The 27,064-nt window shown below is 40.4% G+C and overlaps 1 protein-coding gene across 2 annotated transcripts in view; it reads left to right on the top strand.

Annotated features, from left to right (window-relative positions):
* Positions 1–5,868: 5,868 nt before the first annotated feature.
* The window catches only part of LOC109634155 (protein shisa-6), a 77,964-nt gene continuing 56,768 nt past the window's right edge, over positions 5,869–27,064 (top strand). For both annotated transcript variants that reach the window (XM_020094452.2, XM_020094451.2), the window contains exons 1-5: positions 5,869–6,124; positions 6,605–7,530; positions 12,512–12,669; positions 20,114–20,209; positions 20,615–20,683. In XM_020094452.2, coding sequence (XP_019950011.1) covers positions 6,968–7,530; positions 12,512–12,669; positions 20,114–20,209; positions 20,615–20,683 — 886 coding nt within the window. In that variant the 5' untranslated portion in view covers positions 5,869–6,124; positions 6,605–6,967. The remainder of the gene's footprint in view (positions 6,125–6,604; positions 7,531–12,511; positions 12,670–20,113; positions 20,210–20,614; positions 20,684–27,064) is intronic.

Below are 27,064 nucleotides of genomic sequence, written 5' to 3'. Positions count from 1 at the left end.
AGTCTGGTTGTAATATTAAACTGGAAGGAGAGGAAAAGGCAATTTTATGTAATATAGTCTGAAGGGTTCAATTCCATACTTGTTTGGCCAGGACCAAAATTACAGGTGTGAAAGCTTCTGTCCAACAGTCCAAAATTCATCCTTACCAGAATATGTGGTCATTATCTGGATCAAACAGAGCCATGGTTTAAACCTAATCCTTCCTGCAGCTCGCAGGATGCTTGTAATCTTCCCCTGTGAAACCAAAACTAACCAGATCAAATGTAAACAATGTAACAAAGACATGAAGCTTGATTTGATTCAGGCTTTTAGGTGGGAAGATGCCTTAAGTTTTCATGGTTGGAAACATCTCAATGATCACAGCCAACCTGAAACCTTTTATCCATATCGTTGAATAAAAATTATTATTGAACACTTCAACAGTATGTTCCTTTTTGTCTGTTGATCTTACCGTACCCTTAATTTTGTTGAGCAACCAGCCTTTATGTGCTGAAAATAAATATGGTGCTCCCTTAAGTTAAGAGACACAGTATGGAGGATCAGACACCTTCAAGGTCATCGGTAGGCTATATGTGCTGCACAGCCTCTTTAACGGTGCGCATGCAGTCACACCAAAAAGTGATAAGATGCTCGAGTGTTGAGCTCTTGAAACATTGAAGCATCCTGGCTCATTAACAAAGGCGACAGAACGGACCCTTGAACAGGGCCGGTGTCAGAGGGGAGCAAATTCCCCTCTGCAACAGAACTGGGGCAGACATTTTGGTCGGTGCACTGAGCTAAGCCAAATCATTACCCACATAAAATCCCTGATTGGAACACAAAATATAGATCAGCTAGATACTGCAGTCATTGTGTTGCAGGAGGTCTTGAGTCTTTCCAGTCAACTCCTGAGTCCTGAACTTTGAGTCATACACAAGTGAGACAATGACATAACAACAAAGTACAAAGATATAGATTTACACAAATCATTGATATATTTTAGAGAAAAGACCCATGCAGTGATGAGTTTCAAGCTTTATTGATTTGAGAAAGAGCTAACAAAGTTACTTAGCTGCTAAGCTAATGTTAGCTGAGCAACAATTTGCAAACTGTTGACATAGGAGACGAAGCCAGGAGTCTGGTGTCGAGTGTTAAGTCAATTCCATGACTCAACTTCAAGTCATGTGACCACAGTCCTCACCTCTGGAGATAGTGTGATGCTAATCAAAGTGACAGATACATGGCGACTGCTTTCAACAGCTGCCCACCTTTGGTGTAAGGAGCCGGATTCCTTCAGTTAATTGTTTAGTGCTGTTGGTGAGGTAAGCAAACTCCGAGCTCAAGATCTCTTTGGTGTCACCCACTATTTCTTTCTTCTGTGGAATTATGGTCTCATTATTCTTCAGCCAATGTCGACCCTGCCGTTGCCTGTCAGTGCTTTTTGCTGAGGCTTGCGAACTCCGAGCTGTTTAACACTAATGGACAATCCCTCTTTCCTTTGTGCGCAACATGCCATCTGATGTGGCATTCTGACTGACAGAGGAATGGAGGGCCAATTTGCAAATGCTGTCTTCCGGAGCATCCAGTGTGCAAAGACATTCATCAAAAGCTCTGTGCACTTTTTCTTGTCTCCTTGTCATATTATCTGTGCAGCGCTGTCAGGGGCGCAGTAGAGTTTTATTTTTTTTCAAAGGCCCACAGGGGGGGGGATCACATGATTGGTGTAAAGTATGGGTGAGCAATTAAAGTCCACTTCTTCTTCCTCCTCTTCTGTCTGAGATGTGAACTAAGCAGTGTGAATAAAGTGCTTTGGACAACTAAGTCCTGATTACATGCATTCAACCAGGAATCAGAATTAACAAGAAATGTGGATCCATCTGTAGAGAGCAAAGAGGACACCTGTACCTGAAGAATCTACAGACTGTCATAAGTGTACAATAGTTAGAAACTGTAAAAACATAGTTTGTAATTATAAAGTGCTTTATAGTCCTGATGAACACACAAAGCGCTTCACAGTACAGCTTTACATTCACCCCTTCACACACACATTCATACACTGCATCTATGTGCAGCACTTTGCAATTTGGGGTTCAGTATCTTGCCCTAGGACGCTTTGGCATGCAGACTAGGTAGGACGCCCGCTCTAACCCCTGAACCACAGCTGCTGGTTTCCATCTTTTTTTAACTTGACCATTTAAAAACAATGCAAACTCCTCAACAACCTCTTATCAAAGCTTCCCGACAGCAAATAGGTCATTTTACAACCTAGCTACACATTTAGAGGTTAAGCCATTCAGTATGTTACTAGAACGGAGCTAAACAAACACAAATAAAGCTCTTTATTAAGCATCTGCTCAGATTTATCTGGTGACCCCTTGCAAACTATTCTTGTATGTTATAGAGATATTTTAGAATAAATATCTTAAAAAACCTTTTTTCACATAACAGTAAAACAAATTATCAAATAAGGGAGGGTGGGGTAGCATGTGATTCCAAATATTTTTCAGCTAAGAGTAACAAAAGTATAGCGATTTGACCCTGCCTCAGGTAGATGACCTGTTTCACATTGAATGCCAAAGTTGGCTGTGAGAGGATTTGGATTTAGAGGTATTTTAAGTATCTTTGATTGGGCATCAGGCACATCATCTGTGTTTGAGTGAGAGCTCCGGGCAAAACCAGGTTGTGCCAGCATTGCAGGAAACTTTTTACAAGTCGATGAGACTGTTCTTGAAAATATATTTGACAACTCTCATCAATATCCAATAGCAAGAGTATAACTCCTGTTATATTGATAATGTATAAAATAGTGTGTCCAGGTGATGGTGAAAGAAAGAAAGAAATTAAGGAGCTGATGTAAAAAACCTTAATTGTAACTATCCAGGTGACTTTGTCCATCCCGACCTGTCTCCACCAGGTGACCCTGTCCAACCCGACCTGTCTCCACCAGATGACTCTGTCCATTCCAAACTGTCTCCACCGGCAAAAAGAAAGAAATCACAAGACAGCAGAGGGGGCACTGACTGAGTCAGAGGCTGTCATAGTATCTGTGTCAATTTTGTTTGTTACAGCAACAGGAAACCCATTGACAGGCAACCTGTTTGTGGACAAGCCGGTAAGAACTCACACTGTACAGAACAACTTTATTTTAAGTTCCAGAGCTTCCAGTCGTCTCAAAACTGTCAGGGTGAGTTTTTAAGGGAAATGTGTCCAAAATGATGAACAAGAAAATAGTATATACTGGAATGGTGCAGTCATGGACACATTCAGTCTGCAGTTTGAATGTTTCTGAATTTACATCAACTTTTTGTAGTTTGAGGAACTGGGATGAGATGGTAACAGTTGGCTGTAAAATGACAAAAGGGCAAACTTAATGTAAAATACAGTATGTGAAATTTAACTGTAATAAATTCTCTCCAAACTGACCAGTAGACAAAAGTTCAGTGAGTCATAAAAGAAGTGTGTTTTGTTCCTAACAAGTCAGGCTTTGTAATCAAGGCTGCTTTTATAAAGAGTGGTGGTTTTGTGGCTGTTAAGTGTACATGGTTGGTAAGTTGTTCCTGAAACCCTTGAAATTCTCTTCACATTCCGATAACTATCAGTAAATGGTCTGTATTTATATAGAGCTTTTCTAGTCTTGATGACCTGCTTTACAGTAAAGGTTGTTGCCATTCACACAATGCATCTATGGGCACTTTTTTTCTATGAGAGGCCATGCGAGGTTCAGTATCTTGCCTAAGCACACTTCGGCATGCAGATGGGGAAGACTGGAATTGAACCAAATTTGGCCAATCAGAGGCAGAGGAGAGGCGAAGAGAGACACACTGATGAATCAGAGAAGATAGTTAGAAGTTATTGAACGAGTCCTGTCAGGGTCTGAGGACCAAAGTTTATTCCTCTGTTCATTCCTCTTGTTTCTCTTGTTTTCTCTTTTCACATCAAAGTTTATTCCTCAGTTCATTCCTCTTGTTTCTCTTTTGATTGAAATAAGTTCAGGTAAAATGTTGCAGAAGGTCCCAATAAATACGATAACACGACTCATTAGATGCTGCGTCAAACATCTCTACGATAACAGCACAGATCTCTCAAACAGTGCTCACCTTGATCAAATCACTCTCAAGCTGCCTGAAACAGCAACATCTTGGCAGAAGGTTTCGTCTGTGCACCAGATGGATGAGCTTTGACACACCGGATGATGACTGAGTGAATGAGGACAACAAAGTATTTGAAAGTCAATTTGACACAACTTCCTCAAATTACCTGGGTGTTTCAACGTGGTGATTTTCACCATCTGGTGCAGCCAGATTTTGCCAAATTAAAACACAGTTATGAATACGATTAAACCACCATTGAAGTGTGGAATACATTATTTGTCATTAATACTCTTTTCACTCAAGATATTTGTCCTTGTGATGCCTTTGTAGAGATGGAGCAGTGCTTGAGTAAAGTAAATGATTTATAATTATCAGAATAAAAGTCCACACAGACAAAAGTGGGTTCTTAATATAAAGTTTGAATATTAAAAACGTTTTTGCTATCGGAAAAGTAAATACTTTAAATGAAAGTTGTAAATCTGAGAATATAGAATTCTGAGAGAAAAGTGGAATCTGGGAAGTTTTGTTAAGTTGTCCACTAATAGCTGCCAGTCTTGCAGAGGCCAGGATGCCTGAAGAGGGTCTTGCAGTTGGTCTTTGCTGCTCCCCCGCTCTGACCGCTTGCTTGGTGAGGCAGGATTGCCAAAGTGCTTGCTCATTGTGGGAACTTTAAATAAGTAAGTTATTAAATGTTATTAAATAAGAGTTTAAGGTCTTGACCTTCTATGTAAAGTGCCTTGAGATAATGTATATTATGATTTGGTCCTATACAAATAAAGCTGAATTGGCTCGATTGACTTCTGCACTGTCGACTTCAGAAACGGCCTTTAGGAACTGGTCTGCCTCCTTCAGTATACTGTCCCTCCCCCAGTGCCTTTGAGCAGCTGCTTAAAATGTGCACCACTGCCATGTTTGGGTTACAGTGGACATGTGGGGTACTCCACTTTGGAAGTAAATTGGGTTTTTGAGAACAGAGCCTGAAGTTTTGGAAATAAATCGGAAATTTTCAGAGTAATTTTAAAATAAATAGTATTCTGAAGAATCTGACTTCTGAGTCTTTTTTCACTGTAAATGCTTCAATCATACTACAACTGCTGCTATCTTTAACTGCTATTTACTACATCCTGTGGATGTACATTACTTCCCATGAAGTATTTTTGCACTCTCAATCCATTTTTGCATTATTCCGGTTTGCACTACTCTCATCCACTGTGTGCTCTGAGTACTTAATATACTGCATACTTATATGTTCTGTCTACTTATATGTTTACACTGGGGATCAGAGAGAAACGGCATTTCAATACTCTATGTCCTGTATATGGCAGAATTAACAATAAAGTCGATTTTGACAAAAGAAGACAGAAAAGTGGATTCTTAACATGAATTGGGGATCTCATTTTAATTAAAGCAAATCTGAGGCTCAGAAATCAGAGGTAGAATTTGATTTTAAAAAGCATTCAAAGGTCAGAGTGTAGAATGAAACAGCTTCCATACATCCAGCGGGTTTTTACGGTGAAAGACAGATTCATAGTTCCCCTTGTGCATGCCAGACATTTTTAAACAACCAAATCTCTTTCCTCTCCTCCCTCCCTGCGCACCGGGACAGCGTTTGATTAGTAATTCCAAAGTAAACCAGGCGAATACACAAGGCGCGCATCGCGGGGCGTGATTGGTGACTTGTGAGTGGATGCAGCTTGAGTGCGCGCTGGAGCGTGAATGGACACCGGCGGCGGCGCCTCATCGCCTCTCACACAGACAACTTCCATAATACACTGTTGTCTTCCTGTGCTTTTCTACCTCCGCCAGTTATCGAGTGAAGCCCGGAGGCATATGACCGAAGAGGGAGGAGGAGGAGGAGAGATAGCGATTGATAATTAACTGAGGTACCTGAATCGGTGACGAGAGGGAGGGAGAGAGAGAGAGAGGCGGGCCGGAGAGGAGAGAGGGAGGAAGAGAGGGAGGGAGAGAGAGGTCTTGGCTCTTGTGTTGCTGGGGCGCTTTGATTCCGTGGCAGTGGCTGAGACATCCCTGTTATACCGGCCACCGCTAACCCGGTAAGTCTTTGTTCATTTCCTCCTTTTTTATTTTCACCTCACACTTAATTTTTTCAATCTCTCGTTTGAAAAACAGCCGAAGTGTATGCTGCGTTTTTAAGCCTAAAGTAAAGTTTACGCGTGAAATGAAATGACTGAACGCTCCACAAAAGAGTATTTTTTCACCCATGTGCAATTCATGAAAGCTGATAGTGTTTTTTGTTTGCTCAAATAACGATATGGTTCATGTTGTAAGTGGAAATATCACAGAGTGAGATCGAACTTGTGTAGTTTTTGAAACCGAGGAGCTCAAACCAAATGGAAACTTGGGCTCTGTCCGTGGTGCTGAAAGTGCTCTCCGGTCCAACTATCGCCAATAATCGATCCAGATTCTTTCCGTTCCGTCTGTCTATCGATAAAGTTTGTCATTGATAGTTCACCTAACCTTAAGTCCAGTTTGCCGACTAATGCCCCGTGTATTCACACATCTCTTCTACGCAGCGTAACTAAGAGACTCGGTCATTCTCACGAACAACCGCTCATGGTAAAGAAAAGGCGAATTTCCCTGGAGGACATCAGGTCGTTGTCACGTCTCTGCAGCCCTAACGCCAAGAACACGTCTGGCCACGGCGAATTTCTGTAAGAAAACGAGCTCAGTGGTGGATGACAACAAAGTCCGAACATGCACAAGATGCGAGAAAGCTGCCAGTCAAAGTCCGTCAGTGAGAGCTCGACGCGTAAAGGAGCACCTGCGATGAAGACATCCGCAAGAAGCTCCACTCGGTAAGAAGTGGAAGAGTGACGTTGAGAGGGAAGAGACAGAAGAGAGTGGAGGCCAACGGACAAACACCAGCGCGTCCTCAAATGATGGGGATAAAGCACCTTCTGCTTCTTTTGATTTACTTAGACCCACTGAATGTCCTGTGCGCCGCCACCGCCAACAAGAAGAGCAGAACCCCGCCGAGGAGGCCCCCAAAGGTGAAGGAGGTCAACGGCAGCACCACAGCGGTCCCGGCGGCCGCTGCCGTCCCGGGGAAGATCACGCAGCTCCAGGCCCCCTCGGTCGTCCAGCACGACACCTGCCTGGGCTACTACGACGTGAGCGGGCAGTACGACAAAGAGTTCGCCTGCAACAACACAGACCACCGCTTCTGCTGCGGCAGCTGCTTCCTGCGCTTCTGCTGCGCGGACCGGGGGAAGCGGCTGGAGCAGAGGAGCTGCACCAACTACAACACCCCGGACTGGATCAAAACCCAGCCCCCGTCTCCGGCGCCCACGGGTGACACGTACGACCCGGAGCTGGACCAGACCAACACTACGGTGTACATCACCTGCGGGGTCATAGCGCTCATCATTGCCATTGGGATTTCTGCAAAAGTTGCCTATGATAAAGCCACCAAGCCTCCTCAGGAAATGAATGTGCACAGGTAAGATGTTTTATGTTGTGGAATGATAAATGGAAAAAGTAGAAACATTTATTTTAAGTTCATTTATCATCTTGTGTGAGGTCCTGTAGTTGGAACTAGGAGGTCTGAGCACTTTAACCGATGTTTGCCTCTCCAACTGTGGGTAAGTCTGAAACACTATAGGTATCTCACACCTATAGTGTGAAGTGGAAGCGATGTAAACCCTTTTGTATGAATTTATCCTGTAAGAGTTTATCTCAGTCTTAACTCAGGGTTTTTGGATGGAGGCTGGATCCACACATATGCCCCTGATGCAGTTTCAAGTTTATTCCAGTGCGTCATTGTCGTAGTATAAAATACTGTCTATAGCTTTAGCCTGTAGTGACACAGTATTCAAATAGAGGGAAAGGACTCACCATAATGAACATTTCTTCCCCCATCCAGTAGCGTTAAAATGAAAATAAGATTTAGCAGCTTTCCTGGCAACTCATCTGACTTATAGAAACCTACACAAATTCATATCATACATGTTCAATCCAGCCTGTGACCTTCAACAAACGCCTCCCCAGAGCTTCCCTGTCAAAAAATGTCAAGCCCGTATCCATTTTCATGGTACACGTCCCATTCTGTGTCGTGGGTGGGGAGGGGTTGGTATTTTATTATATACCTTCAACCTCGGGGTGGGATGGAACAAATGCCACTGAAAACCATAATCATGTTCATCCTGATAGGAGCCGTCTCCTCTTCAATGCCTTTTTTTTTTTTACCTTGAGGCATTGAATTGTTCAATGAGCATTAAAGCCACATAAAAAGACATGTCCTGTGGCTGATTCAGTCACCAGCTGCAAACTGCTGCAGGTGATATTATATATCCCACTGTCATCACAACACCAAATGTTTTTCCTTTTTCGTATTATTTCATATAAGGAACTGCTGTTTCCTGCTCCTGCGTCCAGAAACAATCACCTTTAATCCAATCAAACCAATAATTCCAATTCAAAGGTTATGAGTTCTTCACTGATGAACGACAACTGTCACAAGATTTCAGTGGGAATGTTTGCTCAGTTGTGATGGTGTTACTCGTCTTTGCTGAACTGAGCTCCGCCCATTTCAAAACTGTGAGATAAGCACAAAGAAAAACACACATAATTAACTGGCTGAATGGATGGGTGCATGGATAAATAAGTCTTTCATGTGGAGTAATTCAAAACTGTTTGGTTAATTATTTGGTGTCCATTTTCTAATCCTTGGCCCAGAGAAAGAAGCTGTTTGAGAAAATACAATATAAGGGTCTTTAAAGGTGGATGGATCATCTACCTCTCCATTAAATGGTTCTAAACGTCCCCTTGGTTCCTCTTCTTAGGTAAAAATGTCATGCTTTCCCTTGTCTATCATTTTTGACTTCAGGAATATACGAGTGTCTTAAATATTTGACTTTTTTCATGTGAAAGGAATTGATGGAATGCGCCCAGAGAATATCGTCTAACTCTGTGATTCCTCACTTTACAAAGCATTAAAAAGACTTCAGCATGACAGATTTACTGATTGGGTTCAGTCTCACCGCTTTCATATGGTCATTTTCAACCACTTGGTTTCAGTGAAGAAGATTGTACGCTAATAAAGAACACCTCTCTTCACCCGTGCCAACACAACCCAGCAGACAGACACAGTTTGAGACAAACATAGTGGACATAGTGGAGCTAAAGAGACATATCCAAAGATAGTCCATATCTTTCGAAAAAGAGTGAATGCTACAGAAATACATTCTAACGCTACTCCAAAATTCTAGATTTTTGTAAATTGGCAAGTTTGCCAGAAATAGTTTATAGATGCGTAGTATTCATGGCTTATTTTCACAGCTCCCAAGTGGCCAAAAATAGTTATTACAGGTTTAAGTTTTTAGTTTGGCAGGAGAGACAATTTAAATATGCAATTTTGCTGTGGTCTGTTTGCAGGTAGAATCCTTTCATTGGTTTCAATCTTATCTTATCATCAATGTCATTCCTCAAGAAAATCTACAAATATGTTTGACTAGCAACCTGCACAATTAAGATTCAATTAAGAAATACATACACATGTCCAAGCTACATTTTGTGTAATGCATGCTAGGATACTATCAATACCTGCTTCAGTGTAGATGAATGGGTGTTGAGTTTGGTGTTGGGTCTGAATGAAATTGCATGTTTTCCACCCACTGAAGAAATCTTAGCCACTTAGTCATTGCTCTTATCCCAGCATCACTTGAGTCACCTGCTATTATCCAAAGTTCAAGTTGGACAGAGCAGAGGAGGACGTCTTGCTTCTCAGCCAGAGCCCTGATGGTCGATTCAGTGATATGAAGATAAGTGAGCATTGCTATGTCCCGGACATTTCCGTGCCTGCTGCTTTAATAATGTGAAGGGAGATTACTCATCTTTCTTGCACAGAGAAACGCAGCAACAAGTTCATGACGGATAAAAAAAATGTCCAGATTTAAGCCCCGACTGTGACACATAGGATCTCTTGGATCAGCTATATATTAAATTTAAGCTCTGCTTATCACTGTTAGTGCTTTTCTCAAAAGTTGGCAATTCTCTGGACTTAAGAGACTCCATAATACAGTATTTTATTTGAGACAAAAAAGAACATCAAATCTCTATTCTCTGGGAAATGAAGAGATGAGGAAGTTTATGTCTTCTTACTGGGTCCTCTATCCTTGCCAAGGGGCACACTTTCAAGTGGATCTGCTTAATGTCGTTTACTTCAGTGTGAGCTGTGGCAATGCGAGTTTGGAGAGGACGATTAAATGAGGAGGCATGGCTTCCTGGGTGCTCAATGGTGTCATTTCTTCTTTTTATGATTTGTTTACTCTCACCAACCATTTGTCGCAATGAGCAGTTATAATGATGTCTGCTGGAATAGACCTCAGAGGCTGGCAGCGGACATCCATGCTGACAGCTGTGACCAAAGAGAAGTAGTGGAACATAGGATTAGCTTTATATTTGGCAAGGGTGTGCTCCTTAAAAGTGGGAGGCTTTGTTAATTTCCTGTGCTTCTCGAAAGTGATTTAGCCTCCTACCCCTGTGACTGATGGAGCACTGCGAGCAGAATACTGAGCTGTTGGCAGACCTTTGCTGTTTGGTCTGTGACCTTCACCGAAACACAAGAAATGCCGAGTGAGAGCTAAAGCCAATGATTTGAACAGCCTGTATTGATCACCTTCTGCAGAGCAAACCGAGACGCAATTTATGCCAGCTAGGTGAGAATAATGTTTGGACTGTGAGACCTAGAAGTTGAGGTAAAAGCTGTGAATGGGTAAACAAAGCATCAACAATAACTGAAAGTTCAATGTAAAACATATAAACTTTGTTCTTGGGATTTAGTAATGTAAGCTTTTCAAAAATATACTGATGTGTCCCAATGTGCTGTGCAATGAAAAATAACAGAACTTAGTTTGAAAATACCAAAGATATGTTCAAGGTCATTGTAGCTTGTACACTAGAGAGCGATAACAATAGTAATGGTGGTCATAGTTTTGCTCTGCTTTTTAGTTCAGTTTTAATTGGACAGTCTAGAAAGACTTCATCCTTTAAAGGGTAATGCTGGTTGCGTTCTATATTTCCTTAATGCCGATGGATATATGACAAAATAAAAAAACACATATTTTCCCAGCCTCTCTGTAGCTGTCTCACCCAAAAACACTGTTTCCTATTGAAGACATTAATCTTTTTAAATGGGTCACAATTGTGACATTTCCTTATTTTAATTTAATTTCTGTAATATTCATAAAATAACTGGACACTGCGGTTTTTAGCAAAGACATCAATCAACTTGATATTCATTCACATTTGATGCAAAAGACAATAATCTCAGGGGCAGGACAGAGTATGATGTATTAAAAATAAACTACACTTGGTATTCTGTATAATGAATGAACGTATCCCGTGTGTGGCTCAATGATGTGTACATAGTTTTTGGACAGTGGAGCTCTTTGGCACAGCTGAATAACGAGGGCTTGACATTACACATACACATTTATTGTTGGATTTATTCTTTTTTTTTTATCTTCTCAAAATGTGGCTTTAAACCTAAATGTTCTTATATCTGGTATTAACAGAAACAGAGTCTGCTATCGATTGTGGCGTTCCCCAAGGATCGATTTATGGCCCAATGTTGCTCTCTATTGACATGCATCTCCTCAATCAGGTTTTACAGACTAGGTTGGGTATAAGCTTTTTATATTTCATACATTTTAACATTGTTTTAATAGCCGCATGAATTTATGATTTAAATGCAGAATGTTTAAAAGTACTTAATAAATATTTTGCTTATTTTTCCTCTCTTACCATAACGGCTTATAAATGTCAGGCCTGTTCTTGCAAACTATACCTCCTGCCGCACACGACATAGGAGCCAACTAGGACAATTCAAAACCAGGTCGCCTCTGTCTGTAAAAAAGAAACGGCTAAAGTGTTCTCCTCCTGGAAGGGAAATGCTATTAATATGCAATATATCTCCCAAAGTCACTGAGTTATAGAGAAGTAGACTGTGCGGTTACTTTAGGTTGACATTGACATTGTTAAATTGGCCTTTCATTTCGTTTCGAGAAAATGCAAAGCCATCCAGCACTCCACCTCACAGGCTGACCCTGTGGCTCCAGAAAGTTTGAAATGGTGTTGGTGAAATATTACTTTTATATTGTGGCTTCAAAGAAGAGACACACATTAACTTTTTATAAATGGCCCTTGAGCTCCGGTCTGGCACAAATAACAGAATGGGTCTCCACCTTTTGTGCCATGCTATTGAAAATGTAACTCCCTCAACTCCCTTGTAACTGTTGGTGTCATTAGGCTTTTCTCTCTGCCTTACTCCAAACCTCTATGATTTATATGGAACTGTGGCTAAATCGATTCAGAAGACCTTTAGGAGGTTGCCATGAGTACAAAATGTAAATGTTGGTCATTGGAAAAGGGAAACATCTCAGTTTAAATCTTTTCATTTGTGTTTTTCTTTTCATTTCTAGAGCCCTGGCAGACATTCTGAGGCAACAAGGACCAGTTCCAATATCTCAGTATGAACATGAAAACATTGCAGCGTTTGACGGGTCACCCAAAGACGAAACACCAGTCAGGACTTTGAAGAATCATTACACACCTGTTCACACCAAGGCATCCAACCACGGTAAGTGACATTACTTTTATATAGATCAATAGCTCGCACTCTGTATGTTTGAAAGCCACATGACTCACGCTATGTGTAGAATTCACTCTGTGCATTTATAAAGATCCAACTTTACTGTGGTGTAAAGCTTTCAGTGTGCTGTAAGGAGACTCTCTTTGCTCTCTCATCATCATCCTGTGATTGACATCCTCTGAAATAGATTGATGGGCTGTGAATCTTAAGCTTTCCCCTCAATCTTCCCTTAGAAGAAACATGTCAGAAAATATGTAGCAAATTAAATGCAAAAGCCAAGATGAGTTCTGCTCTCGCTCACGCTATTTTTCCACAAGCCTACTCAGCACTGGTTCAAAATTGAGATGCAAATGATCATGTTCTGCGGGAGACGCAAGCTTTTTGTCCAGAGATAATTCTGTCGTGCAAACGCTGTTCCTCCTACTTTTATCCCGTCGGTCTCCAGATTCCTGCTCCAGGGATCAGCTTGCTTGCTAAGTGCCCTAGTATGGTGTCCCAGATTCAACAGTGTTATGTTTCACTCTCGTGTCACCCTGCCTCCGCCCTCCTCTTCAGAAGCACCAGTACCCATCATGGAGGGAAAGTGTCAGAGGACAGCTGATATAGACTGAACTGCAGAATGTGAGCTGCTTTTCTCACTTCTCTACAGCAGAATGATTTGAATTTCCTGGTGTAGGAGAAACTACTTCTGCCTGTGTTCTTAAAGTCTAACAAAAGTATATAACTACATGCATGGTCACTAATCCAGATGGTCTTCGATTCTATTCTCTTCGCCTTACGTTTGCTGTTATAGTTTTATTAGGATGCAGTTAAATAATATTACTGAATCACCACATGTATCTTAAAGGTGACAAGTTTGTCATTTTCCATTCTATTAACACAATTAGTGCAGTGCCTGTTCTAAACCTGCCTGATTGCAGTGGGCTCTTATCTTTTTCTGTGTCGATGCTCCAGAGCTTCTTCCGAATTATTCATTGTATTGGTGAGTCAGTGAAGTGAGGTCAGAAAACTTTGTGTTCATCCCACCTGGTTTATCTGCAATCAATGTGTGATAGTCACTGTTTTTCATTAAATTATAAATATTGAACATATTGCGTGTCCAAATTGCACCAGATTTGACCACATACTTTCCAGGACCACTAAGAATACACTCCCCGAGTTTAAAGCAGGAAAGTTGAACAGTTTTCACATACATACAGACATATGCAGTTCTTATAGGGTCCTAGATGGTTCCAAACAAATACAGAAATGTTTGTTTGCAATAAGCAGATGCAGAATACAGAGAAGGTGAAAACCAGAAAGTCTGAGCAAACTATATGAGATATTAGTGCCACTAAGACTGAATAATCAACTTAGGCCCCCTGGCGCTACAGTATAAGCTAGCTGTAATTTAATTTACCTCAAATTTGTTTGATTCTGTGTGCACTACAAACATTATTAATTAAAATGATCAGCAGTGGCTGATCAGCAGCACTTGCATTATTACTTGTTATTAAGGACAAGACGGGTCCAGAATACAAATACCTTATTTTGCATCTATGAAATGTGAACAGTTTACTGAAAAATCCCACATTACTTGCTGGAGAAATATGGACTTAATGGAATCGCACAACCTGATGTCCACTGTATTAAACTGACCCGAAACCTAAAGGGACTTACACTTCATCCATGGAAAACACAAGAAAGAAAATGGCCCCATAATGGCCCAGCGGTCCAACATCTTATCTCTTGAAAAAGCTGCAGGATCAGCAAGGCGAAGACCGCACAGCAACAAAACCAAATAAATTGCAGCATGTTTTAAAATCCATCTCTCAAAACCACTCAAATGAAAAGCTTTTATGAAACCCAGTTCACTTAGTGCATAAAAACAGTTTAATGCACAGAAGAAGATTCCCTCCTGACAAATGATTTATAACAATTTTGCTGAAGTGCTGTAATTTGCTGTGTGCTCGTTTTTTTTAAAGTCGATGTTGTGCTTATGTTACCCTACAGTTCCTTTTTCTTAAGACTCAACATGGAATAAGGTTTAATCCTTTTGTGTGAATCACAAAGCCATGCAGCAGTGTTTTGCTCATAATGTGAAACACCCACAGAAAAGATGTCTGAATTGTCCAGCCTGTGTCATATCAGCCCGCTATTGTTTGATGTGTGAACAGTAGCAAGGACTTTTAGTGGAAAAGTCATTAGAGAGGGGGGTGTCCAAGCAGGGATGGAGGCACTCCAGGGAAGACATGACTCAGATTTTATGGCAAATTTCTGAACATTTACATTTTTTTTATAAATGGTCTATACAGTACTTTACAGTTTGCCATTCACCCATTCACACACACCAATCATACAGTGAATCTATGGGCAGCACTTTTTTCTATGACAGGCCGTTTAGGGTACAGGGATCGTACCACCAACTTTCTGGTTGAGGGACGACCGCTCAGCAACAAGCACTCGTGAGGCTAAACAATTTTATATGGCAAATCCTGAATTCCACTTGTCTGAGGCTGTTGTTGAGCTTCTATAACTATAGATTTGAGTGTTGTTTTCAGTATTACCTCTGTATTAATGTGTAGTATTCATTATCAGCTTTATTGGCCATGTATGCTACACATACATTGAGTTTTACACAATGAAAATGAGGACATTTTGAACAGCTTGCATTATCTTTGCTTCTTCAGAAGGTTACAACTTTGTTTATAAGTTTGGAATATTTATATGATTCACATTAAGGTTAGTTTGAAACAAAGGAAAAGGTTTACTCAGTGCTAAAGGATTGATGCACCCTCCTACATGAAGAACTGATGTAGAAATTTAAAATATATGTAGATGACGTTACTGTGAATGTGACAGGGCACTTGACTGGATATACGTTAAAGGTCAAAGCTGTATGCTGTTTATATGTGCACATTCAGGAACTTATTTTAAGGATGCTCTTCTACCATATTACAGTTCATCGAAAAAAAATTGAATTTATTTTCATACATCAAAGCTAGAAAATTTAGCAATTAAAATACAATTTTTTTTAGGTTTTTAAAGGTTTCAAACTTTCAGTAATTACTTACAATGATAGATTATAATAGATGAATTAAGGATACTGAGCATCAAAGAATATGAAAGACACAGGTGCTATCTGAGGCCACAACCTGCTGATCACTTCTCTTTTTAAGAAACGCAGTAATGGGAATGGTTGGTTTCTCGATTTTTCGGTGCAGCAGTGTGTGATGAGAACTCATCCCACTTGCTGTCCCGAAGAGATATTATACCAAGATGAAGCACTGATAGTGTGCGTCTTGTGGTGTGGATGGCTCCTGAACTGTCCAAGTGAGCATGATCTCTTCAATATCCCAGTGCTCTGTTCTGTTCTCTCATTTTGTGCTCTAAAGTTTTTCTGTCGCTGTGAAAATGGGTGACAAATGTCCTCCACACTTTGCAGGCAGAGAGAGCAATTATCTCTGTTGGACTCTCACAGCACCTGGATTCATTTTGACTTTTAAAAGCCTTCAGAAGTCGACAATGAAGTTATATGAGACCAACTTTGGGATAAAGTTTTTAGAGGTGGCGTCATGTTATAGAGATGAGTCTGGAGGTTTCGATCTATTTGTATAGTAGCAATTAGAGACATTTTGTATCTATAACAAATGGCCAAAGGTGTGGATTTCTTTCAGAAAGCATAGGTGTTAATCTGCTGCCAGTCTTCTGGTTTTTGGGTTTTCAGATGGCAGATCAGACTCTCAGATGTCCCCGATCATACCACAGGTGACAGATGTGGTTCAGTTCAGGACTCTGCACAGGAACGTGTACTGGACAGAGTAGTAGTTTTTTTTTAGCCTTTTTATATCTATGTGGTAGATATGATGATTATTGTAACATAAAGATGAGAAACAAGAGAAAACGTCTGGCTCTGTCCAGTGTTAACAAAATGTTGCATCTCATTTGTTTCCTCTGCTCAGATGTGTGAGATTGTTTCCTGGATTCTTGTGCCAGTCACATCTCGGCGCCTGGCCCATCATGAGTAGTTGCCAGACGACCAGATGAGAATATTGCTGCTTCTGTCCAAGAAATAATCCCACACATAACCCCTGTAAAACCATACATTTTCCTCTGTACATTTGGGTTTCATGGATTAACAATTCAGATGTTGCTGAAGTAATGAGCAGTATTTGTCCAGTATCCTGGGCTCTGTTGGTTTGATTAATTTACCCTGAAAGACAAAGAAAACTGTGACAGTAGTTAAAAGAACCACTTCTAAATCATCTATACTTTTAAACAACATGATGGATGGATGCATAGTTTTAGGAACCCACGTACCCAACACCTTTCTGACGCCAAACAGGTAATGTCTGAGCTCGACCATTTCTGTAATTTTCCAGCACCGCATGCCATGATTACTCCGCTTTGTGAAAGTGGGACAGGAGACAGATATTTTACGTCTCTCCCCAGCTTTGTGGCAACATTTTAAATGTGTCCTACAAACCCCTACTCTTTCACGACCAGGTTTTCACTCCACCTTCCAGTGAGGGCCGTTCAGTATGACTTTAAACACATTTGAGTTACAACCTGATCCGACAGTACGTCAGAACTAGTTCTGGGAGACCATAAACAAACCCTTACAGGTACTGGCAGGTCAATTTTGTGTTCTGTTGGACCGAGCCAGCTTCTGTACTTCCCCCTAATGTCTTTTTGTTCATATTTACCGTACAGAGAGTGACATCGTCCTTTTAAAGTATTTATTCAGGACTTCCCTTCACTGGAATTAATAAACATCTTATATAGAAAAACAGCCACATCAATGTACATAAAAATACACATGTACAGTTTTATACAACCTTCCCCTCTTAAGATTAAAAGATAACTATTTGTATAGCACTTATCTGAACAAGGTTACAAAGTGCAATAAAAACAATTAAAAAAAACATTTCAATTCCATTTGAAGCACCAAGTCATAACATATTAAGAAAGAAACCTGGCAGAACTAGACCCATGTGCCTCACCCGGTTCAGGTGAGCAGAGAAAAATGAAAAAGAGGGGAGAGAAGAGACTTATCAGACTGGTTGAATGAAAATAATAATCTACTGTCAATAAAACATTGCAAGCCGAACCTGAGGGTACGCTGAGGCTATATAACCTGACTGGCTACTGGCTTGTATGGCAGTACTATGAAAGTACCATGTGATGTGGTTGAGGTAATGATTAACTACCCTACTTGACTTTAAATCATGATATTTGAGTTATGATCTCGGAAACAAAACGTTTTTCCCGTCATTCATGAAAGTTAGATGAAAAGTGGTTATTCTTTAAAAGGAGGGTTTGATTTTTTTTCATCGCGAGTGTAGATAAAGCAATTTTGATGAACATTTCTCGAGATAAGGGGCTTTAGGTCTACACTGGCACATGGGAGCAATTGATATCACAGTCAGCATCTCCTGACTTCAGCTTCAAAGTGGCGTCCTTGGAGCAATGCAGAGGTTATGAATTATCAGCATTTCACTCTTGGAGACATCACACCGATATATACTGTATTATCCTCATAGATACAACACTGTGCTGTTAAAACCATCGCTGGACACAGGAAAACATATTCATTATTTTCTTTGGGTATTTATTGATTTCTTCGATGGTCCCAAATGATTAAGTGGTCAGGGTGTGTCAGTAATCAGGTTATAGTCATCCTCAGGGTTTGATAATAAGAAAAAAAGCTGTGGAGCTGAGCCTTTAGTGCCAAACTTTGTTGTGATGAAGACAAGGCCCAGTGGTCCCACATGGTTCTTCTCATTATGATAATTTGAAATGCTGTTCGATCTTGGCTCCTTGAGGCCCAGAGGTCTGACTGATGTTATTGACTTTGAAGTGGTTCCTTGGAGAAAGAGGCATTTAACTGTTTGCATAAATGTCGAATGAAAGGAGGAGATGTGGTCTGATGAAGCGGCTCAACAGATTCTGGATCTTTTTGTTCCTCCGTTCATCAACACTATGTTCTTTAATTTCTTTGAAGACTTGTCTGTGATTGGCAGGACAATTGAATGTTGTCAGGCACCTTGTCTTGCTCCTTGTGTTCATGCTTTACTCTCAATTACAGCAGTGAACGGGGGAGAATTAACAGTGATGTGGTACAAATTGCATCAACACCAAGGAAATCCAAAAGTGTGTATACCTGAGATATACTGCATTGCGTTCTTACACGTAACTCCCCAAAGACTTTAAAGGGGGTTAAATCGATTCTGAAATCAAGTGTAACAAAGCCAATTATCTTTCCCCTTGGTGGGCTGAAAGCACCGCAATTTCACCTTCTAATTAATCTGAATCTGCTTTACTATGATGAAAGAGGAATGTTTGATAAACAGGAGCTGAAACCTGCGGATGCATCTCTTGCATCCTTAAGCAATATATTGATGAGCTGATGATCCCGCCTGAGAGTCACTTTAGTCAGTCATACCATTATAGCTCTGTTTAGTATTCTTGTCATTCGTGGCTGCTCTTTTTTTTACAAAATGAATAAAGTAAAGAATGAGTAAAGATACTTCTCAGTATAAAGCACAGTCACACCAGCTTTTAAAATGGTGGAACAAACTAAATCAGGTTAAATTGAATCTGTGTTGGTGGCACTTCTGCTTTCTGCACTATGGTTCTTTTCGTTGCATACATTGTTAATAGTTATTTACACAGTAACAGATTTCTTTTTGAGCATTTTTGCTAAAACCCAGTTTCAACCCTTTGTCCAGCATTGAGGTTGGCACCTTAGTGGTAGGTTACACAAGTCGCTGTACATCAGTCACCTTGATTTTGGCGACTCTTCCAAGCATGGGGTGTCAAATCTTGAAAACCAAGCTAGCCAGCTCAGTCGTACATGAAGTGGCAGAGAAACGATGTAAGACTCTGCTATGATTACAAAAATCATCAAGTTCCTAGAAACCAACTCTACATGTCCAACGAAAAACAACCTGACAATATGATTAACATTATATACAAAGGTAACTGTGAAAGTGAAGACATTATTTGAGCACTGGTGGTGATCAGGTTGGAAGCAAAAGCAACGTTAGTCTAGTGTTGACAGGAAGTGAACCGACGGCAGATTTGATGTTTTTGCGAGCACCCAGATCAACGAAGAACTACTTTTACCGTTTTTTTTTTCTTTCCTTTTCTTTGCAAGGAGTCACCAATTTAAAATGTTTCATCTGCAAATGTTTAACCTTGTCTTAGCCCAACAATATTCTGCAGGGGTTGTGTCATTTCATGCTGGGTTTAAGAAATCATTCTTTCCCCTGATATGATGATGATGATAAAGGATTGGGCCGGACCATTTTCCAGAGATGACACAGTGCTGTGGAGTTTTGAATGTTCATCTTGTGAATCATTTTCTCGTGTGACTCTTGTGACCACCGTGCATTTCTAGCTTTTGAATATTTTGCTGAAATTCTCCACCATTTTGTTTTTGTCTTACCAGGCCACTATGGGAAAGAGAATCTTCGCAGTGGAGGCCAAGACATGCACAACTTCATCTCCTCTGGGTTTGTGACGCTTGGACGCGGCCACTTAAAAGGTACGGGGCTTATCTTCATTATCTGTACTTCATAGTGCCAAGAGAATGATAACAACTTTACTGTCAAAGCTTCTGTGTCATCCTGTTTCTGCAAAATGAGTGTGCACTCTAATAATCAAATAATGTGACTTTTGTTTCAACTCAGTGGAAGTTGAACATTATGATACATCATGGCTTGAAGTGACATCTTGCAAAGTCCACGCACGCATTTATCATCTATGGTTAAATCCACACTTCCAATGACAAAGTCACACTTCTGTACTTGATAAGCAGCCAGTGTGAAGTCAGCCGGGCACAGCCGTTGATTTCCATCCTATTGCCTTCCTTTGGGGATGTAATAAATCAGAAGCAGTGCTGGAGTGAGAATGAGCGGTAAACAAGAGGCTTGTTGTTGTGTTTTTACAGCGCAGCACTCCATAGACGAATCGGGGCAGATGTCCTGGCAGGGCGATCTGGACATCCCCATCTCCTACGGTACGTTTGTTATGTTATTCAAATGTTCCGCTTTCCTGCCGGAGAGAAAAGCCCCACAACCTGCTTTCTGCTCGCACCTGATAAGAAAAGTCTCCCACACCACACACACACACACACACACAAACCAATTTGAGTGCCCTTGGCCAATAATGGCAGCACAGTCATTGGTTGCAGGGTGCCAGAGTCATAATATTTTATTTATTTCTTACAATAGGTGGTTTTGTGAGCCAACATATTTCCACTGGTGCTTGCCCGACAGCAGGTTTGAATGAATGCAGGCAGCCTGCAGTTAAGTTTTATTTAGATGACTTCTGCGGACGCGAGGGCGTCAGATACACAACAGGGCTGCCATGATGATTAACAGTTTGAGTCTAGGAAAGTGATAAACACATTTTAAGTTTGCAAGGTAAGTAGTAAGTTTCAGACTCTCAACTTCATAGCGTCTGTTCTGAATGAGAGCGAAAATCTGGTATAATTGTATTTGTTTATTCAGTTATTGTGGCTTTGCGCTGCAGTTTGCAGATATCCGTCACAGTTTGAGTTTGATGGTGACAGCTTCCTCCTTAATGATGTTTGGCTTTCTGTTCCGCTCCGGTGACAGAGCTGCTCACACTGACTACCCAGTGCATCTATTTGTTGTCGAAGTCTCCAGCATGGCTGAGGTTTAAATGTGTTTCATCAAATCTGAATCAAATGTTTTAATCCACTCTGTAAATCCTGATTCTTTTGAATCCCTTATTGTGTCCACATATACTCCTCATCCATACACCAGTGGTGGAGGGAGAATACACTTTACCCATGTAAGAGTACAAATAAATTGAGTAAATTGTTATTAAAGTAAAACTATTTTTAGTAAAGTAATTGCTTGCAGGAGGCGGGGTCTAATGTTATGTCCCCATCCAGATTGTAAAAATGAACCAATTCCTCTCTGGTTACCGATGACCTTTATATAAACAAAGTGAGCTTGAAATATAATGCATTGAAAAAAAACTGTGGAGATAATTATTATTGAATATGTAGTATCTAAAATAAATCTACTAGTACAGATATGAAATATAAGTAGAGTAATAGAGTAAATGTACTTTGTTACATCCCACGACTGCCAAATAAGAGATGTCCTCTTCCTAAACTATTACACTGATTGTCTTAAATTCTTGAATAAATGAATATTTAACTGGAAGTTTATAACAGATGCATCAATAGTATTTGCAGAATATTAATTTCCATGCAGGCCTTGCTAGACTACAAATCAAATAAACTGTCACATTTACTTGTGACTGAAGATAGAAATATTCAAATAGTTTTTCTGACTTGTTTCAACTTCCCCTGGGTTCCATTTTCGGAAAATTTAATTATACGTGTTAGTATCTGGGAGTTTATCCAGCTTGCTAAAGCGATCGATGGAAGCCTGTCGTAAGTTCCCACGCTCTCAGCTATCAGTTCACAAAGGTCTCTCTTGTTGATGAGGTTGTGCTCCAGCTTGTCTAAGCAGTGCACCATCTGGGAGAAGATGAGCACTTTTTTTTCTTTCCTGCTGTAGCTTTGGATTCACATCAGGTTCTGCTTCAGGTGACAGGAAAAGTGCCTGGAGCCAAAAAAGATGTTTCTCTTTAGGAAACTGTTTTGGCATGAGGTATATTTTACTAAATTGATTTACTTAACTTCAGAGAATGGGAAGATACCCTTCCACTTGCTTCTGGCCCTTCTTTACCACATTTCCTTGCTTCCTTCCTTCCATTCTTACTTCCATTATCTCTGATTTCCTCCTTTTCTTACTTCTCTTTATTTGTTACTCTCCGTTCTACATCTGTAAATTGTACATACTCTTTTCTCCTTTTCCCATTTTTATTCCTTCCTTACTTCCTCTCTTTCACCCTGTAAGGTTGACTCAAAAGTCTCAAAGCTTGATTTCATTTCTGGACATTTCGAATCGTGGTGATTTTTTGTGTCATGTGTCTCATCTAACACCAGCGACAGAGGGACAGTGCCACGGGAAGACACGACAATCTTACAACTATAGCTGTATATAAAAATGGATGATCCATCCCTGCAAAAAGAAAACTGTTGAGAAAGTTGACGACTTGAACAAGCATCAGTGTGATAAGAACAAACTAAAATGACAGAAACTTTCTTTGAAAAATATTTATTTGACATGTATTTTGATTTGACTGCAGCCAGCCACCAGGAGACAATCAGGACGCTTCACTTTTGTGAGACGTTGTCATCTTTATTTACAGTCTATAGTTTTGATACTGGCAAGCACCCACACAAAAAGAGTTGATAACAGTTTTCACAAAGGAAACTTGTGCCTTAATATTCACTGGAAATTCTCACTGAAACTTCATGGCCACAAAAACACTATTCAGCAGAGCCTGAATAGTTTATTTTATTTACAGTCTGTGTGATATGAGGTATGGATCTCAGTCAGCACAGGTTTTGCAATGAAAACTCTTGATCACACAAAATACAATGTTACTGAAAACGTTGAGTAGAAAAAGCAAGACCTGACCAGTTACAGCTCATGTGCTATCTCCATACCTCTGCCAAGGCGCAATGGTGCCTTTAAATTCAGTCGAATCGTACACATCTATAGACATCAGTCATCTGAACATGCCTGAATTCTCATCAAGAACCATACATTATTCTCTGAGAAATCAATACAAATGTTGAAAAACACCCTATTGCACAATTTTAAAGGAATTTCTTGCATCTGCCCCCCTGAACAAGATTCACACCAACACTGTTTTGCATCCATCTTCTGCATCCTTCCACCAGGTGGTTATCCATCCTGTTGTCTTTTTGGAATGCTGCCAACGAACAAACAAACAGTTTCTGATGAAAACACAACCTCTTTGGCAGAAGTAATAGGGAAATTAAGAAAATATTCATTTTTTTTATCTGCAGGCCAAAATACATGTAGGCTTCTCATTTAAATGTAAAAAATAATATAATTTTATAGCGTGGTTCTACTTACTAACTATTATAGACATTTAAAGGTTCAGTGTGTAGAATTTAGTTACATGGTGAAGTTGCAGCTGAATACCCCTCACCTCTCCCTCTCCTTCCAAACATGGCAGAGAACCTGTGGTAGCCTTCAGTCGTCATAAAAACTCAAAAGGTATTGTCCAGTCTGGACTACTGTAAAAAAAAAACATGGCGGCCTCCGTAGAGAGTACTTCGATGTAAAGTATTTAAATATAAAGGGTCCATTCTAGGGTAAAGAAAACAACAATTTGTTTGATGCAGATAAAACACACTAGTGAAAACATCACTAAGATTATTTTATATTCAATTTCTGCCAATAGATCCTTTTCACCTAAATCTTACACACTGAACCTTTAACTCACCTACTATAAAGAAATGACACATTTATTCTTGGTGACACTTGTGGTGGCAATGAAACAAGCAGAAAGTCAAACACTTCTTTCTGTAAGTTTAATTCAGCATCTGGAGACGGACTCACAGTACAATCACAAATGATTCAAGAACAGAGGAGAATCTGTGTACTTATACCTCACAGCCTCCTCCCATTGGGTGTGCAAAGGTGTTTATTACCTTTCTGCAATCTCAGTCAATGGAGGAGATGTCCTGTCTTTACGTGTTTACATGTTTGTGGACGACCCCCTAGAGTGAGACCCCAGATGTGAGATCCCAACATTATATCAAGAGATGCCATAAATCTGAGGCCTCAAGAGGCCATAATGTTTTCTAAGCAATAATCTTAAACCTAAAGTTGCCCTTTTAGATAAACTATTTGGTCAGTCCTCCACATACACGTCAGCTCATGCAATTATTTATACACAAAAGGCAAATTTCCAATACACACTTTCCAAAACCTTATAAGGGTATCGAACAACAGGTTTGTCATGAACTGCAGAATGAATCCTTTCCAACAAAGATTGATATTTGAGATGTTGTCAGAGGCAGCATCTCTCTCCCAACTGTACCTGTCGCCCTCTTACTGCACCTATTAGGTGACAGGTTTTAGCGGCCTGATGGCATTAGCTGTCACTTCAAAGTGGAGGTCCTGTCAGGCTCCATCGTACGTCTGAGTTTAACAGCTGGCTGTCTGCAGGATTCCTGCACACACACGCACACGCACACACACACACACACTCACTCACCGCCTGTCAGGAGGAAGCAGACTGACAGATGTGCAGAATGTCAATGCTCACTACGTCCCACCCTCACTCCAGCGCTGCTGTACAAACATCGCCCATCTTATTTCTGCAGAGAGCAGATCATATCAACAGTGAATGTGTCCGCACAGGTCATCTGACTCACCCTCCTGCTGGGCTCATTCTGCTTCTATATGAGTGGAGTGGAGGACTGGAAAAATAGTGAAGTGCAGCTTTGGTCCGGGTGATAATGGCAATAATATGGTGGCCCACCAGATGATTTTGAACAGTTATAAGTTTATTTTATTTTATCAAAAACATTGACTGTAAAAAACAGAAGCCAGTTGATCATTGGTGCACAATAGCTTCATTGTAGATAAACCAAGTAGGATGAGCACAAAGTTTTCTAACCTCACTTTGAACCATAGACTGTTTATAAAAAGCTCTGCACACAACCACTAACAAAGTGACAGTATATTGCAGCACTGTTTGAGGAGGACTCACTAATGACAAGGAATCATTCTGAAGTAGCTCTGGAGCATCGACACAGGACAAGAAAACAGTTTATTATAAGAAAATATTCACTGGCTCTAGTCACTTTAAACTCATAAAATACTGCATAATCTATTTTCTTTCCTCCCTCATATCTCTTGTTCCCCTACTTCTTTCCTTTTCCTTTTTTATCTCACTCCTTCATGCCTCAGACATTGCACTGCTCACTCACAATAGATGTATCAGGTGAATGTTATCACCAATAACTTTGATTCATATTTTACACATTTCCTAAATGTGTTCTTGGTTTCCTTCTTCCGCATGTATTTCCATTTTCACATGTCTTTCTCTGCTTCCTTCCTTTCCCTACCTACCTTTAGTCCTCTGTCCTTCTCTCTTCTACAACTTGTACATCCTTTTTTGGTTCTTTACACCATTTTTATTCTGTCCACTTTTCATTGTTTCCATCCTTCCCTCTCTTCACTCCCTATCCCTCTTATCCCTCCTTTCTGTCCTTCCTTATTCTCTTTCCTCTTTCCTTTTTTCAATCTGTGAAACATTCATTGTGAAAAAAACATGGTATAGACTATTAATTAAATGTTTAAATTTGATTATTTCAAGAGCACATAATAACAGTTCATTACAATCCATGTATGAGATTAGATTGTATTTGGGTCATTTCATATTAGCGTACATTGAAAACTATTTATTTTCACTGCGTCCTGCTTTTATTTGCTGTAACACCGTGCACCTCAGATGAATACATTTACATTCACATCCACTCCCTGTAAATCCATTGTTTTCTAAGATAAACCACGTCTGGGTACAAACTGCCATGACCTCAAACTCAACTGTGTGTATCTGTGTGTAACATTTTATTGTTTGTGCAAGAGCGTCGGAGTGAAAGGAACAGTTCAAACAGTACAAATTTGAATGTACGTCACAGGCTAACAAGCTGCTAAACAAAGCTCCAAGTAATGTTGTCATTAATATTCATGCCTCCGTGATACGACACAGCACTGTTGAGCTTTGTGTGAATCCACAGAGACGCTGCTCCAGTGTTCGGCTCACGCACTAAAGTGACTGTGTGAGGCCACCGCCGAGGCTACGAGAGATGGATTTATGTCTGATATCAGTGAGTGCTGGGAGAGAATGGCTGTGTTCGCTGGCCCCCGTCTGTCCGTCTCTATTCAAAGTGATGGATTGTCTGTGGCGAAGCAGCCGTTTAAAATCCCCAGACCCGAGCGGGTTTATTTTGACGGAAGCCAAACAGCTGCCACGGTAGATGTCTGAGTAGAATAAGATTCCTAAACCTGAATGAGAAGCTGAGAGAGTTGAGAGATCCATATCTGTGTTAGACAGAGTTTGGTCTTCTGCAGGATCGGGCTGCTGTTATAACAGTTTTTTTCTTTGCATCAACAAATCCTCTAATACTGAAACCAACAACAACAATGCTGTCTGACTTCTCTTTCCTATTTTTGGCACTCTGCTGCCGCTCCGCTGGTTCGTTCTAAAAACTTAAATCATTTGAAACAGCTTGTTAACATTTGCCTTCGTATACAGGAATTTTCAACACAAATGTGAACTGTAGTTATATTTATATTCGTTAATATGATTACAGTCAAACAGGAGCAAATAGTGGTTTGATATGAGGCTGTTTTTCAGTAGTGGAATAACATTTAGTGTGTAATAAGATTCAGACTGTGGAATATTTTCACTGACCCAGACATAAACAGTGCCCATGTTCATTTGAAACTAGTAAGCAAGCAAA

This window comes from Paralichthys olivaceus, chromosome 5, assembly GCF_024713975.1.
Source record: "Paralichthys olivaceus isolate ysfri-2021 chromosome 5, ASM2471397v2, whole genome shotgun sequence".
Classification (NCBI taxonomy): domain Eukaryota; kingdom Metazoa; phylum Chordata; class Actinopteri; order Pleuronectiformes; family Paralichthyidae; genus Paralichthys; species Paralichthys olivaceus.
This window is presented reverse-complemented; position numbering and strand designations above follow the sequence as displayed.